Source organism: Notolepis coatsorum (assembly GCF_963971535.1).
Source record: "Notolepis coatsorum genome assembly, chromosome: 5".
In the NCBI taxonomy this organism is placed as follows: Eukaryota; Metazoa; Chordata; class Actinopteri; order Aulopiformes; family Paralepididae; genus Notolepis; species Notolepis coatsorum.
This window is the reverse complement of record NC_140169.1, coordinates 42,551,357-42,569,575: the sequence shown is the minus strand read 5'-3', so window position 1 is coordinate 42,569,575 and position 18,219 is coordinate 42,551,357. Positions and strand designations below refer to the sequence as shown.

General features: G+C 45.7%; 1 protein-coding gene across 1 annotated transcript in view; it reads left to right on the top strand.

Moving 5' to 3' along the window:
* The window catches only part of LOC311228157 (ensconsin-like), a gene marked incomplete at its 5' end in the record, with an annotated part of 223,863 nt that overhangs the window by 42,362 nt on the left and 163,282 nt on the right, over positions 1 to 18,219 (top strand). Inside the window, 2 exons of the mRNA XM_084314070.1 lie at positions 1,373 to 1,536; positions 13,077 to 13,188. Of these exons, the coding sequence (XP_084170196.1) occupies positions 1,373 to 1,536; positions 13,077 to 13,188 (276 nt within the window). The remainder of the gene's footprint in view (positions 1 to 1,372; positions 1,537 to 13,076; positions 13,189 to 18,219) is intronic.

Sequence of the window (18,219 nt, the reverse complement as noted above, 5' to 3'; positions counted from 1 at the left end):
TTATTATTATTATTATTATTATTATTATTATTATTATTATTATTATTATTATTATTATTATTATTATTATTATTATTATTATTATTATTATTAGATTCTATCAAACTCGCTCAACTGATTTGCTTCTGCTTAAGGTTCCCAGAGCTTGTTATCATCTCGGAAAAACGCCCTTCTCTTTTCGTGCTCCAACGCCTTTTAATGAACTTAAAGTTTGATAGTCGTCCAACCTTTGGACAATTCAAAGCATTGGTCACTAATTGTTAACTTAATTCTGCAATAGTTTTTATTCAGATTTTCTTGTGTTTATATTACTTTGATCTTGTTTTTATTGTGTTGTGATTACTTGTTTTTATCTTTTGTTTTATCTTATCTATTTTAACTGTATATATGATTGGGAAATGATTGTGTGTGTCTGTGACTTTGCAGTCATATTTACATGTGTACGCGTGTGTATTATTCACAGGTGCTTTCACAATGTTAAAGTAATGTCACATCTTACCTGTGCAACTGTATAGGATAAAATAATGTCACGTCTTACCTGTGCAACGGTATAGGTTAACATGATGATATCACACCACTTTTACATGTTTTCATGTGTATGTGATGCGTTGTGACTAGGGATGCTCGATATTGGCTTTTTTACCGATACCGATATACCGATATTGTCCAACTCTTAATTTCCGATACCGATATCAACCGATACCGATATATGCAGGGTCCCCCCCCCCCCCCCCCCCAAAAAACAATTAACATTACATATCTCTTGTTGTGGAATTAACACAACATTATGCATACTTTTGACAATAAATAAAACAGGAATGTGTTCTTACTTGCTTGCCTGGGTATAAAGGTTATAAAAATGTAAAAAAAGAAATATTACAATTTTAAAAATAAAAAATTTAAACCGATACCGATATTTTCCGATATCACATTTTAATGCCAATATCGGCCGATAATATCGGACATCCCTAGTTGTGATGTCATGTCTTTACGATGTCTGTATGATGCTTGTCTGAACCCCCCCCCATACCCCCCCCCTACAAGGACCACAATGGAAATAAGCTCTGAGCTCTTTCTGTGTCCATCCTTGGCAGTATTCCAGACTGTGCTTCTGTCACGTGTTTATTTATATATTGTCAAAATAAAAAATAAATCATCAATGAGCATACTGTATTCATGTGAAACTATTCACATGTCAGTTTGCTTTATTAGCATTTGCAATAATACAAATAATAATAGTTATATGTATGTGTCTCTGTATGCATGTGTGTGTCTCTGTGTGTGCGCGTGTGCGTGTGCGTGTGCGTGTGTGTGTGTGTGTGTGCGTGTGCGTGTGCGTGTGCGTGTGTGTGTGTGTGTGTGTGCACCCTAGCCGTCAGGGAGGCCCAGTGGCAGGAGCGTGAGCAGAAGGCCCGGCAGTACTACGAGAGACACCTGGAGGAGAGGAAGAGGAGGCTGGAGGAGCAGAGGATGAAGGAGGAGAAGAGACGAGTCGCCGTGGAGGAGAAACGACGGCAGAAACTAGCAGAGGAGAGGGTGAGAGGAGGGGAGGGTGGGTGCAGCAGAGGTCAGAGTGGGCGGAGCAGAGGAGAGGGTGGGTGGAGGAGAGGGGGTCCCTGAATCTATATATACCCTTCACTGTCTGTCTGTCTCTATATATCTATCTCCTAACTATTCAGTTACATGGGCTTCATTGGCTTGACATTTGACATGTGTTGCCAAAGCACAACAAGTCTCTCTCACTCACACAGTCATACTTACTAAACCACAGTACTGTTCCAGAATATCTCACCGCTGGTACTACCTGGGTGATGAGGCTAATCAATGACTATGCTAATCAATGAGTAGTGGACCTTTCACATACCCTCGCCCACCATATAATCGCTTGGAGTTTAAACTTTGACCTGGCAGCTGCTATCTGCTATCTTTATGTTAGACAAACAAACACACACACACACACACTGTTTGAATACCTGAATGTCGACAACCATAACTCATGCATTCATTATTGTAGCGGTGCCTGGCCTTCATGTAATATATTATATTATAAGCATGTCACTAAGTTGCGTGGACACCAGGGCCCTCATTTATCAACAATGCGTAGAAAGTGTTCTATTTTCAATCCTATGCACGGAATTTAGAATTTCTCTACGCACAGAAAAATCTGGATTTATCAAACGTGCATACACAAGTCGTACGCACACATGCAAGTACTCGGTGTTGATAAATACCAATTGTTCTTACCGTCTATGCTCGTGCACGATTCTAAGTATTTGCATACAGAACATACGGTTATCCTATAACCATAGTTATGAGTATAGCGAGCGCTCTGCTCGTAGTGGAACCTTATCCCTTTCAATCTAATTCTGAATAAAATGTCTCCACATGTACACACCCATCCGCCCGGCCACACCCACATCTGCTCCTCTACTTAAGTGGGGACGTGGCCATACTAACAGCTCCTTCCCAAGTCTTTCACCACCGAAGGCGAAGACCACGGGGTCCTCAGTGAGTCCGAGCAGAGCGCTCGCTATACTCATATAACTATGGTTATAGGATAACCGTATGTTATATTATCGTATAGCTTACGCTCTGCTCGTAGTGGAACACACAAGCTGAGCAGAGTGGAAACTCGACAAATGTACCCGCTGAGGCCCCCCACAACCATCAGAACCGGGGAGGACCCGAGCCCCCGGAACCCCCTAGAGGGGGACGGGAGGGAATCGGATCTGACTGTGCAAAGAGGGTTTAGCAACTCAAACGCACAGGGTGAGCAGATCGTGGGACTTACCTTCACACAGAAGAACCCGCAACTACACAGGCGCGCATCCCACATGCCATTAGAAAAAAAAAAAGAAAAAAAAAGAAAAAACCTGTTACAATCCCTAACATCACATGGTCAAGAACCCAACCCTGTGGCAAGGCCGTAGCAGCGGAGCGCGAAGGAGGACCCAGACCCAGGAACAGCCTGAGGGTCAGGACCCCCGGAAAGGGGGCCTGGTGAGGCCAACGATGCCGCAGCATCGAGACCCCACCAGACGGTCACTAGTGACACCACCCCCCACATCGCCAGCGTATCGGACAGGGCCCATCCAAGAGCAGGCCCTTCCCCCCTACAGCACGCCGCCCTGAAGCACTCCACAGAGGCTACACCCCCACAACACAGTGGGGCCAGGCAGCGCACCGGGGAGACAACCCCCAAAGAGGTTGATCCCTCAATCCTGGCAACAGGTCAAAAGCATAACTCGACCTGTGCCCGGAGCACTGCGGACTAGACAGGCGCCTAAGGGGTCTACTGAGAACAGCACCCCGGTGGAAGGGGCGTTCGGTATGCTGTGCACCATGTCGCAGCCTCCACAAAAACTCGACCCCCTAGAGAGGCCGAGGCAGAGAAGGCTGACATGATTGGCAGACGTCATGAAAAGTGCGGGGGCATACTCGCAGGCAGACGGGGTCAAACCCGGCCTAACCCGAGCGTCGACTCCGCTATCAACACACCGGGGAACCAACCACCTCCATATGTTTAGTTTAACAGGAGGCGGTTGTTCCCTTAACCCCCCCAAGAAAAAGCTACGAAACACACCTGCGCGTATACACCGACTATACAGCAGTACAAGCGTTTCAGTTTTCAAGAAGGGGTTAACCCAGGCCAACAGGTAGACGAGAACGAGTCCGGACCTGGGCCCGGCGGACCGGGACGTACACAGGGATGCCAGAGGGGTACAAAAGAACCACCTCGACAGCCCCTTCCCAGCCCCGCCAAGCAGGGGAAGGGAGGGGCGAAAAAGGACCAGGCTCCTTAGCACAGCGCAAGGTACAACACAATATGGACCAAGCAACAGTGAAGGATAACACGCAGTGACATAACCACAAACACACCTCCATAACATCAAACCCTGCAACGCCCGGGCCAACCCGGCATTTTCCCCCCGGAAAAGCACAAAGTCCTTCAGGGTACCAGAACAGCAGATCTGCGCCCCGGCGGACAACGGGTTAACTGATCTGGTCCGGCGCGACCAGAACCAGTCCTGTGTCCTAATCACGCCACCATCCCCAGTCCTAAGAGGGGGGTAGGTACGCGTGTCGATCTAAAACATCACAGAGGGCGCCACCAAGACGGTCAGAACATGAATGCACCGCGCCCGGTGGCCCACCCCATGGCCGTGAGACCCCTCCGCCAATGCTTTGATCTATTCCGTCATCTCCCCCCAGAGATGAACGAGAATTAGTCGAGACTAACCTAGTACAAAACGCTGTTTCCATGATGAGCAACCAAGGCGCGCCAGCCCATGCGTGGTTCCACACAGAAGCACACAGGACCAGCACTATGTACACGTCGAGACCCAAAATACATCAATGGTAATTCTAACAAGAACCCAGATAATGTTCCCTCCAAGCCGCCTGGGACGAGCGGCAGGAAGCTGGCCAAGAGACACAGATATGGGTCCCATATGACGCGTCTGAGGGAAAACACCCCTGTCAACCCTGCTCTGTATAAAAGAGAGGAGACAGAGAGGCCTCCCACGTGAGTAATAATTGACAAGATATATGTAACATTGAGCTACGTGACCAAAAGCTCAACACATATGTAACAGAGCGCAGAGCAGAAAACAAAGTTTTCACGCACCGCATAACCCAATCTTGACAATAACAGCGGCCCACAACATGGAGCCTGAAAAGAACTCACGGAAGTCTCACGACCAATAGAAACGCGCCCAGTGACGTACTCTATGGTGTGGGGAATTCCGTGACCCACCTGCCAAAATATGGCGTGGGACCAGGGAACTCCCCCCCCCCCCCCCCCCTCTCTCCCTAACTTGTGATGACGTGCTGACCCAACAGCGTGACAGGAAGACCGAAGAACAGGAGGTCCAACCCCCTGGTCAATCAGAAAAAAGGGGGGCAGGGTTTATCAGTTCACCCCCTTGTGACCCCATACCCCGGATACGATGAAAACAAACAAGCAGCGATGATACCAGTTTACCTAGCATGCTACATGAAAAGCGTATATCCACTAGGATAATCTCAACCATCTGCACGCCAGCCACAGACGATAAACTCGTTACAATATATATATAGTGAATACACACACAGTTTGTAACAAAAAACAGTCCCCCACCAGGAGGGACCTTTTATTTAGTAACAAGAAATTATATGTTGGGGAGGGGAAGAGGACAGGGGCAAACAGGAGAGTCACTAGCGGCGCCTGCCGCGTGCAGCGCGGTGCTTGCCCCCACGGGGAGCCGGCCCGGAGGAACGGTTCTGGGGAGCCTGGTCACGTCGATCCCTACCGTTACCTCCGGGCGTGGGGCGGCTGGCTGCGGCGGACGAGGCACTCCCTCCACTCTTGGCCTTCTTCGCCGAAGGTCCAGTAGCGGCTACGGTGGTGGCGGTTTTCCGGCCATCACCGGTGGCATTGGGTCAAGAGAAATGGGGTTGGAGCACAGAGCGCTCCTCCATCTCTCTGCAGGCTGCCGTCATCTGCTGCATGGCCGACCCGAATAGCCCAGCATCAGAGAGGGGGGCCGTGAGCAGGGGAATCCTCTTCTGTTCCGCCACCCGCGCCTGCTCCAGCCAAAGGTGGCGCTGGCACAGAGTGGCCAGAGCACGCCCCTTCCCGGCGGCTATCGCCTGCAGCTGGGTTAGGTGCAGGATGGCTCCAGCCGCCTGGGCGTGAAGATATTGCTGATGGTCATCCAATACCGACCCGCCCGCCATCATCCCCGACATGTAGCGCGCTAGCTGCGCGATGTTAGAAGTCGCAGCTAGGCTCTGAGTCGCGGTGATGTACGCCTGGTCACTCCAATTAGCCATCTGCCTAGCCGATTTCCCTTGGGGAATCGGCTTACGCAACGGCTCCCACACCATTTCGGGACAAAGTATGGATGCCATCGGGATATCAAGCCGAGGCACCCCGTCCTTTAGCCCCTGGACCAAACCCGCCACCCGCGTGACTGGCACGTAGGCGGGGGTAAGGCCAGTGATGCGGGAGATTACCTGTCCCTGTTTCACGTAGGCCTCCATTGACGGGAAGAATGGGCAGACAACGCCCGTCTCTCTCACAGGACGACATTGCCAGAGATGACATATCATGTCATCAGGAACAGGTGCAGGCAGAGGCTGCAGCAACGCCACGCCATTAGCGGCTGCAGCGGCTGCCATGAGCTCGGGGAACAAGGCAAGCAACTCCCCTTGCGTACCTCCCTCCACGTCACTCGCGTCCCTCACGTACGGGAGGCTGCCATGTCCGGCGCCACCATCCGACGCGGCAGATAGCTGGGCATCTTGTCTCAGGGTCGGAGGTTCTAACCCAACACCGGAGAACAAGGGACCCCAAGGAGACGCAACACTCCCTGCCACACCCCGAGGGGGAGAATGATACGTCTCCACTGGGGCATCGAACAAGAGAGCTCTTGCCCCCTACATATGATCCTCAGTCTCCATCGGAAATGGAGACGAGGCAAGAGAACTCTCGTCCGGCTCCAGCACAACCTCAAAGCCTGGCCGTTTGCCCCTGCAGCTCGCTGCCCTACGACGAGAGCGAGCAGAGGCGAAGAGTCTGTGTCGCAAATCCCCAGCCACCAGAGGAGCTGTCGGACTATCGGCCGACAGTCCACTGGCGGGGGAACCAGGGCCGGAACCAGACCATCTCGCGGGAGATGGAGGCTCAACGGCCCCTCGGAGAGGCAAACTCACCACCGGGCGCCGCCCAGGCGTATCCGACTGCGACGACCGCGGAGTCAGAGACGCCCCACGACGCACGGAGGACACGGCAATGGAGAAGCGCTGGTGAAGGGTGACGTTGTGAGCATCCAAACCCTCCGAAGGTGAAAACATTATGTCTTAGCTTTTCTCATAAATTGGCGAGAGAGAGAAAAATAAGATACAATGTCCACGTAGCTCCTTTCCAACAACTATTTCGGCACTAAACTCAAGTGGTGTATACTAGTCTATTTGCCAACACAATGAACCCGGAAATTTTGGAACCACCAAACTTTTATGATAGATATGGATAGTATGGGTCACCAGCACTTAGAAACTGCCGGATGCTAAGTTTAACATGTTGGGCAAATTTTTTTATTTGCATAATTAGCATACATTTGTTTAATCACCTAAATGGACAAATCTCGGAAAGTACTTGATCAATTTCAACAATGTTGGAGTGGTTTTGGGGGTTATTCGGGATGCTGAATCCATTGATGATACTCAAGAGTTTCGAAATTGCAATATTTACTGGAATTGACCAAATTTCTACTAATTTTGGTGCAATATTTGTGCATTTTCAGTCAATTAGAAAGTTTTAGAGGACACTGAAATTATTACATTTGGACAGCACAGACATTATGTATTCACAATATCTCTACTGACCCCAAATAGTTCATATGGTAATGTCATATTGTCATAGTACAGTAGATAGGCAGGTGTATAAAGATTGCGTTGTCAAGACAAAGACTCAGATGTGAAGGGCATCCACTCTTTTATTTACTACCTGTAACGTTACAGCAAGGAAAAACACTAAAACTGGTCAAACTGTGTACAATAACATAGCTTAATAAAACAGAAATAACAAAAGAAAGATATTTACATTACTCAAGCATATAGGCCACAACATAACAATATGTGCTTCCTCCTACTGCATAGTAGTAGATAATTACTTCTCACTCAGAAAGTGGCTACCGTGTTCAGAACTCTGAATCCACATCATCAAACTCCTCATCATCAAACTCCTCCCCACTGTCTTCATCTTCCTCTGAATTTACTTTAATGTCATCACTTATGGTCTTCAGTTTTGGAGCTCTGTTATCATCACTGCGATCTTGCACAGCATTATATGCTGACCAGTCCAGGGGAAGATGGGAAGAGTGGAGCTGCGAGAGCCAAGCAGCATCCTTCTTCTGTGCTCTTGACACACTGTGTGATGGCATCTTGGATAGCATCAGTTCTTGGGACTTCTTTCAGAGCTGGTGGTGTCATCTTCTTGGGGCCTGTGTAATGTCCGATCACAAAACTGCTCTTGTGAGCCAGACAGAGTTTCCCAGCATCAAGCTTTGTCAGACGAGGTAGTTTTAGTGACATGACCCCACCACCAGGAGTGGCTCCTCCAGGGAACAGAATACCTGCAGGATTCTGCACAAACTGAGTGGCCATGGCATGAGTCGTGCGGCAACCGTTCAGTGTGAAGACCACAAGGTCAAAATTGTCACCCCAACTGTGGATGGGGCCAATCTGCCTCTCCAAGCCAACTGTGCGCAGATACTTATCTGGGTACTCTGAAGCATATTTGGCAGCTGACTTCCGGAACCGTATGACTTCATCATAGGTGGTGACAATGCTATGCTCGTTAAGATTCTTGACCAGCTCTGCGCTACCATATTTATGGTGGAGTCTTATGGCAAGCCCCAGGGTTGTCTGATTCCAGCTCCCACTGATGTGCTGCTGGATGCACTGAGCGAGTGTAAGTGATGGTTTGGTCACTTTTCCTTCCTTTGATACCAGACAGGAGACAAACTTCAAAAGGGATGGACTTGTGGCTTGTATGATCTTGTCATGGGTGACAATATTGTCACAAGGAAAGAAGATATTACCTACCTGGGTTCCATCCTAGAGGCAAATCTTTCCTGTGACAAAATGGCATCCAATGTAATAAAAAAAAGTCAACCAACGAACTCGATTCTTGTACCGGATCTCCTCACTGGTAAACAAGAATACCCTGAAGACTCTAGCAGGAGCACTCATTCAAGGGTACTACGACTATGCTTGCACCTCATGGTACCAAAGCACCTCAAAGGCGCTAAAAACAAAATTACAAACATCTCAAAACAAACTGGTCAGACTACTGCTTGACCTTACTCCTAGAACCCACCTCACCCCTGCCCACTTTGACAACCTAGGATGGCTTAGAGTAGACGACAGAGTACAGCAACTTGCAATGGGCCTGGTCTACAAGATACACTACACGACCAAGGTACCCATGTACATGACAAAATACTTCCCAAAGGTCAGTGAATACCACGATCACAACACCAGAGGGAGCTCCACAAATCATGTTAAACCCAGATTCGGCTCAAACAAGGGACTAAACACGTTTCGCAATTATGCCACATCAATGTGGAACGCCCTACCCAAAGCTGTAAAGGAATGTGAATCACTACCCACTTTCAAAAACACTCTCAAAAAACACCTAAGGGAGACTGCAACCCGAAACTGGCCCCTGTAAATGTCCGAACACAACCCCCTCCAATGTACAGTAAATTACCAAGTATGGTCTTGTCAATAATCCAATGTACAGTGTTGTTTGTACAGTTGTACAGTGTCCCCCACCCACCCCTCCTACCCAACCCCCCCCCCCCCCCCTACCCAACCCCCCCCCCCCACTCCTAACGAACCCCCCCCCCCCCACCCACCCAACCACCTCCAATGTACAGTCCCCCCCCACCCCCACCTACCCAATCCAATGTACAGTTTCCACGCCTAATGTACATACTCTTTTCTTTCTGGACTCTTTTTGTATCACAAACAGTACTGTAATTGCAAATCTGGTATGTCATAAATGTATAGATGGAGCAGTACTGTCTATCTGTATGTCATGTATGTCATATATGTTACGATGAATTGAAAATGGGGGACCCTGATGTAAACAAGACGAAAGTCTTTCTCTGGTCTGCATCCCCTTAACAATTGTATGTATTGAGCTGTACTGTACTGTACCCATTCTGCAATCTGTTAATAAAGTTTTCATTCATTCATTCATTCATGCTGGAAGCTTCCACGGTCATATTCACGGTGCAAGGGAATATTCTGCACCTCAGCTTGCACTCTCTTCACAAGCTTGGTGATAAATTCATCAGCAGCAGTGGTTTTATCTCGTTTGACCAGTTTGAGTGACTTACTCATGGAATGTCTAAAACCAACAATAGTCTGGCACCCTTCCACCCTCATGACAGCTACAGCATCACCATAAAAGTCACACAAGTTAGATAGCATCCTCTTACTGCAGAGGTGCCCGGAGTTGGCTACATATATATCATGTAACTCTGACACTGTCCAGGTTGATGACTTGTCTGCATTCATGTGGTCAATGACAGCAGCTAAACAGCTATCAAACGGTCTGCACTGGGAACTTGCACTTGAGGAAACTCTCTTGAAGTCATCGTAGCACTTGGTGTGATACTGGGCATCAGCTGCATGCAGGTCCAGGACGGCATTTAACCGTAGAGCCACTTCCTCAGCCCATTGATCCTGGCGCTCATCACATTTAGACAAGATGATGTTTTTGAAGGATGGCATTCCTGGTCTCTCAACAGTCCGGCATTGTTTCACTGGCTTCCATCTATCAGGGTGTTTGGTGTCTTTGGGTTTGCAAATGATACCACAAAACAGACATTGTTTAGAAAAGTCAAAGGCATGAGAACGAGACATACGTTTCCCTAGCTGACCATCAGATGAGCTGAGCTTGCCTTTGGTTGCCTTTCTAGACTTAGAGGTATATGAGCTATAACATGATTTGTGACAAACTACAGAGGCTGACACACCATGGGTAGCAATGATGTTCGATAAAGTCTCAGTTGTAGCTGAATCTTCAAGCTCTTCACTCTTCTGAAGCAAAGCTGTAATGCCTTTTGGTCCAGCTGTCTTGAAGTCATTGTTCTTGCCGTCACAGGGCTTGAATAGGCATTTCTTCCTTGACATGTCAATCTGAAATTAACAAAAGAAGAATGCACTATTTGTATCCTCCGTCTCTGCACTACCACACACTACATTACAGAGCAATATGGATACATTGCCAGAATGTACATTTCGGACGGGCTGTTCACTATTCCAATGAAAACATGTATTTCCCATGTTATTGGTATCCTACATGATCTTGACTGGTATTTGCATTACCTTTTGGGTCTCTTTCTCTGCCTCGGATCTTCTATCACACAATTCTACATTAAGGAGAGCAAAAGTACCATATGAATACTCTATACAATATTTAGAATCAAACTTGATGCTTCTCTGTGTGACAAGGGATAGAGCCTGGTGACGCGAGGCTAGGTAATAATCACACATTCATGTCATTAGGGGTATAACGATTCATTGATGCATCGAAATGCATCGATTCTAATGTGACGATTCAACTGCATCGATTTGAAAATGTTAGAATCGATTATAATCAAAAAAAAATATATATATTTATAAAAAAACATATTTTTTTTTGTGTATTGTTTTTGTTGACCTATAGTCCATTCATGCTGAGTGAATCAGTTCCCCCAGCCACATTTGTGTATTAAACATTTTTGGGGGAATTAACTGATAGAAAATTAATCGAATCGAATCGTGGTCAAATGAAGAGATTTCATGATGCATTGAATCGTTGCCTGAAGAATCGTAATCGAATCTAATCGTTGTGAGGTCGAATCGTTACACCCCTACATGACATACATTGCTAACATAGCTAACTAGCTATGCATTAACATTAGTTACCGTCAGGTGGCTAACGTTAACCCTAAGAGCTAGCTTACTGTAGCTCTTAGGGTTAACGTTAGCCATCTGACAGCTTGTGATCATATTATATTCAGTGTTTGTTATTGGATAGTAAAACCACAGTTTGTATCTGTTTCTATTTTCTCAACTTACTTGCATTGAAACAACAATCCTTGAAAATCAGGGGTCTGTATTTGCTGCAGTTGCAGTTGCTCGTTGCCACAGTAGGAATGAGATCATGGTGCAAATGAGCCACTACTCACTTGGAAGTTCTGCGTTAACGATTAGCGCACTGCAGTCTCAGTCAAGGCTAGGAACTGGGGTTCTGAGGACATTTGATAAGGTAACAGTTACATACAAAAATTCAGTAGAATAGTTTCTAGTTGTGGCAGCAAACTGCTCCGCTGCCACGTGGACTCATGGCAGAGCTGCAGCAGTTACCCCAGTAACCAAGCATAAGCACCTAGAGTACCCCATTAGGCGCTCTACAAATTAAAGTTATTATTATTATTATTATCATTCTGTTTACAATTGAACTTTCCATGAAAATGATCTATAAATTCAGCATCTTCTGAAACATTTATAAACAGAAAATTCATTAAAATGGCACCAAAATGAGTAGAAATTTGGTAAATTCCAGTAAATATTGCAATTTTGAAACTTTTTTCTTCTCTTAAATATCATAAATATTACCCCCAAAACAACTCCAACATTGTTGAAATTGATCAAGTAGTTTCTGAGATTTGTCCATTTAGGCGATTATGGAAATTAATGCTAATTATGCTAATAAAAAAAGTTGCCCAACATTTACAACTTAGCATCCGGCAGTTTCTGAGTGCTGGGGATCCGTACTATCCATATCCATCATAAAACTTTGGTGGTTCCGAAATTTCCGGGTTCACAATGGGGCTCTATGGGATGGAAAATAGACTATACAGACACTTGTCGGTGGTAAAAATAGGGAAGGAGCTGTTAGTATGGCCACGTCCCCACTTATGTAGAGGAGCGGATGTGGGTGTGGCCAGGCGGATGGGTGTGTACATGTGGAGAAATTTTATTCAGAATTAGATTGAAAGGGATAAGGTTCCACTACGAGCAGAGCGTAAGCAATACGATAATATAACCGCCCCTAATCAACCATATATGGTAACTAAACACCCCCATAGGAACATGCCTGTTTGTGGAATGTGGAATAATGGCTAAGCGAACTAAAAAGAGAAACTTCACTGAGAGCGAGATTGATGTCCTTGTCACAGAGATAATTTTATTTGGAAACGTGACACAAAATAATAGTTTTTAGCTTTTTATTTTAAACAATATTTAATCCTATGATTTAACCGTGTGCGTCCCGTTATAATTGCACTCCTGTTGGGTTTGGGACGATTTGTCAATTAAATTAACAAAAGGGAAATCTGAGTCGCCAGTAAAGGCAAAAAAACAAAATGTTTACTGGCTAACTTACAAGGAACAACACAAGCAGCTGAGGAAAGCCCAAAGGATCACTTACATCGCAGACGGACCTACTTTCAGTTTTATAAAAAAATTAAATTCCATTGTTGGTGTTGACCCTGCTGTTAGTGATGTTGTTGTTGTTGTTGTTGTTGTTGTAGGTGCGTCATGAAGCTGTGATGCGGCGGACCCTGGAGCGAAGCCAGAGAGCAAGACATAAACCCAACCGCTGGTCCTGGGGAGGGGCCGCGCGCGCACCCAACACACCAGCCGGTACACACACACACACACACACACCAGCCGGTATACACACACACACACACACACACACACACACACACACACACACACACACACACACACCCAACACACCCAGACACAGAGCGCATTCTCGATCTCATCATGTTGACATCCATGCAGTCACGTTTCCTCTTAACACTTTGAGCGCCACGCCGTGTTTTCCTTTTTACCCCCTGAATGCCACCATCGGCGCCAATGTTAACGTTAATATCGCCTAATCTATGTTTTAAATTATGGCTATGTGTCTAATCTGCCCATCGCATTATCAAAGACTATTTTCCAGTCAGTGCTGTCGAGGCAGATTGTTTTTTTATCGCGTCATTTCCGTTTCAGAGCATTTAGAAAAGCACCCGTTTTCAGATAAAAAACAGCCCATTCTGGACCATTCTATGAAAATCGTCTTTTACTGGAATATTCCACAACGTTGATATTCGTCAGCCTTTTTATGAATCGTTTTCAAATAAACGCTAGATGATCAATATTATACGTGCACGCAAGCACATTTGGGCCGCGCATGGATAATCGCCGCGTTGATTTCCTCTCTGACTTTTACAGTGAAACCGAAAGAGCCCATTTCACAAAACAGCCTATAACTTCATCAAAATTAGTCTGATTATCCTAACACTGATAACATAGAGTCCTTACCTGACATCAGATGGTATCCAACTGGTATATTCCAATTCCTGATCACCATTCGAAAAAATCGATAAGTGTATAGATCCAACGCGATACAGTAGAACTCCATGATCAGCGGGGCTCAGGATCCAGAATGAACTGTGGTAACCCCGGCTGGATCAGTGGACTGGAAAATGTGGAGTACCGGATTTTTTTCCCCATCCATTTTCATTGAGTCCATTCCAAAATCCCTTATGTCATCTGAAAGACGATAGGGGGCGCTTTTTTCCACATATAATCTCCGGCGGTGCTCGTGTATACTCGGGTAGGCTCGCGTGATGCAATATGATTTCAGATCGCTAAAAAAAATCAGAGAAATCTCGTGAGTGGCTTTCAACCACATAAAAATAAACCCGAGATATCTCGTGTGTGGCAGTTAAAGTGTTAACACTATGGCGACCGGCGGGGCTCTGCGATTTAGGCCTCAGAGGACAGCGGATTGTAAACAAACCAATGTACTTTCTAAGAGCTTTATATATCATTTATAGTATTGCTATCTGTCCATTCTCATTGTCACTTGAGTGCATAAACCGTGCCTTCATAATGGCTTAAAGAAAATAAAAATCCATCGGTTGGTTGTCATTTTATAGCGTCGTGAATATAAGGTATATCGCACTTTTAGTCTAGGCTTTTCTGCAGGAGGCTAGATAATAGGCTAAACGTTGGCGCCGTTATATCAAACGCCATTTCTGCTGTATATATACGAATGAAATAAAACAAACTGCGTAGCATCCGGACTATTACAGAGCATCTATGGATGAAATGGGGGCGGCGGGGAACGCCGATTACTATTATCGATCAGCAATACAGTGTGCGTTCAATATAGCATTTTCATTGACCGATCACGTTACGTTATAAAACAATGTCCAATCCAGCTGTAATTTGGGGTAATATTATCCTACCGTCAGGCCATGTGATCGCCGGCAGCATTTCCTCACCAGTCATCGGATTCTGGTAGATCGATATGCACATTGGCTAATCATAAATTCCATTATTCCATGCTGAAAAAAACGCTCGCCAAGCTGATCCAAGATGGAGGATGTTCGGCTGGGATCAAGGAACTATGATCCGCCCACAGAACTGTACTTCCATTTTTTTTGTATTCACATAATGATACTGCAGTGGAGCGAAGTCGCCCCTAAGCGGGTCTGGCCGGTACTGCATGTTTAGAAAATCAAATATGTGAAAAGATGCTGGTAGTGGATCGGGTACCTAAGAAGCGTTATAAATATGGAATAAAACAATAACAACTCGTCACGTATATACTCTTGGCTCTGGTCCACAACGCTCTTTTTCGAAACACGTATATACTCGTTCTCGGACGGCATAGTGTTAATCTCACTTAACCTCTTCTGCCTTTAACACTGTGTGTTTGTGTGTGTGTGTCTGTGCATGTGTGTGTGGGTGTGTGTGTGTGTGTGTGTGTGTGTGTGTGTGTGTGTGTGTGTGTGTCTGTGTGTGTGTGTGTGTGTGTGTGTGTGTGTGTGACGTGTGTGTGTGTGTGTGTGTGTGTGTAAGAGAGTGCATGTGTGTGTATGTGTAAGGGAGTGCATGTGTACATACGTTGTTTATGTTGGAACATCCAGTTATGCTGGTGTTCATTGTTAATGCTGACTCACACCCTCTCGTTCTCTCTATCTCTCTCCCTATCTCTCTACCTCTCTCTTTCTCTCATGCACTCGTTCTCTATCACCTACTCTTATTTACCCTCTCTTCCTCACTAACACGTCTCTCAACCTTCTTTCTCTCTCTCTCTCTCTGGTGGTGTCGTTCCCTCCTGGTTCAGGTCTTGTCGAGTCGGCTTTCCTCTTTCCACTCGACCTAGCCGGGCTGGAGCGCCACCTGCAGGGTGCTTGCAGTCTGTACCGCAGATATGGAATGACCTCACAATGTGAATATAATATACATACCATCAGCTAGCTTTAGAATGCTGGCTTTTCAGTTAGCGCTGCAGCCTAGCTGGGCAGATATACACAGAGGGGCCAGGCCGGACAGGGAGATTAGGGTACACGCTTCCCTTCTCTTGCAGTATGTTCAAATCAAATGAAATAAAATGTATTTGTAAGGCCCGACAACACACGTTAATGTCCGGACACGTCTTCTTTAAACAAGTCAAGAAGAAACATCACAATAAATCAAGAACAAAACAAAAACACCATGAAGTCCAAAACATTTAAAATACATAAATGCAACACTCCCAGACATACCCCACGCGAAGGTAAGGAAAAACTCACTAAAAACCTAGCAATAAGAATAAAAAAAAAAAGCACTGCAGGCAATGTGGAGGGGAGAAACCTTAGAAGCGCCGTTCAAGGGGGGATCTCCCTTCTTAGATGTCGGTGATAGTAGTGTTGCAGTAAAACAGGCGAAACAGTTGGTAAGCATGCACATATACCGTGTAATGAAAGTAAACACAAATAAGTGCATGCAATAGCACCTAGGGTACAATTTTTAAAGATTGAAAATAGAGCTGATGACGGATCCACTTGAGGTTTGGGGGCGGCGTAGAGGGGATCGCATCCTCCCGGCCATCATCACGGGACGTCCACGCAAAGAGAAATATTGTCTTACATTGTACTCACGTCGGTTTGACGTTGGGACACTAGCAAACCCGGTGTGAAGACTAGGGCTGGGTATCGAAATTCAATACTTTTATGGTTGCTTCAATACTATCGAGGTTTGAATAATGCTGTGGTATCGAATGACACTCGAATGGTACTATCAAATTATATGAAATGACACTGGTATCAAAATGTTGATACGCAAGTGGTTGATCTCATCGGTGTCAGTTGAGCCAATAAGCATGTTTGTTCCAAGATATAACATTTCTTCTGTTCCACCACAATCCCAAATCATTCAAAATGCAACAAAGGTGCACATAACTCAGGAAAGTAAGGTATCGGGAAAAAAGTATTGTTTTGGTATCGGTATCAAATCACAGGTATCGACCAGGTGACACTGGTATGGAAAATGTTCAAACGATACCCGGCCCTAGTGAAGACACGCTAATGTGTTGGGTCTCAACAGTAGTGTTGTTGACATTCACAAACCAAAAAGTCTAAATGTAACTCATAGTATTTGATCACAGCGTCTTGGGCCACAAACATTAGCAGGTGATTATCGTTAAACGACAACCGTGGCCAAAGAGCTGTGGCATTGTGACATAATTGTTTGGCAAAGAAACAAGTGTATACTATGAATATCTATAGGTTACTGAGCATTCGTAGCGGTTTATTTCATATTAGATTAGATTATATTTATTTTATTGTCATTACACAGTACAAGACAAGTGCAACGAAAGTGCAGCGTCTAACCAGGATGTGACAATTAGGGATGCACCGATCCCACTTTTTCAGTCCCGATACTGATACCTGGGCTTTGGGTATCGGCCGATACCGAGTACCGATCCGATACCCATTGTTCAATTAATAAACTGTATGCCTCACTGTGTGGAAGAGACTGGGATCATTTTGTGCAAGGCAACATCAGGCTTGACTTAAAACATTACTTTCCTAACTTAGTGAAACAAAATGTAACAAATTAACACATAGATATACATAAATGTACTGAATTGTTATTTATTATTATTATAAAAAAGAAAAGATTTATACCCGATCCGTCCTAATCGGGGCCGATATCAATATCGGATCGCTGCACAACCAAAACCATGTTTTGTTTAGATTCACCAGTAGCCTAAACAGTACAGTGTTTCTAGTGGGCATCTATCGGCACAGAGTGTACCTTCAATCTCCATGTCACTGAACGCCCCGCCCCTCTGTGTATATAGACTCTTGTCGGCACTAATGTAAACGCAGGCTTGTGTCGATGGCGTGAATAGAGGTTTTAGAACGTAGCCGTGTGAAGCAGCGTAGTGCGAGTTGAACCCTAGTGACCTCATAGGGGCATCCAACCACATCAGCTTCATTAGCACGTAACACGACCCATCTAGTAGTCCCATGTCCACGTCTCTCACTGTAGCTGTTGTAACAACACCCATCTAGTAGTCCCATGTCCATGTCTCTCACTGGAGGTGTTGTAACACGACCCATCTAGTAGTCCCATGTCCATGTCTCTCACTGTAGCTGTTGTAACACGACCCATCTAGTAGTCCCATGTCCATGTCTCTCACTGTAGGTGTTGTAACAAGACCCATCTAGTAGTCCCATGTCCATGTCTCTCACTGTAGGTGTTGTAACAAGACCCATCTAGTAGTCCCATGTCCATGTCTCTCACTGTAGCTGTTGTAACAAGACCCATCTAGTAGTCCCATGTCCATGTCTCTCACTGTAGCTGTTGTAACACGACCCATCTAGTAGTCCCATGTCCATG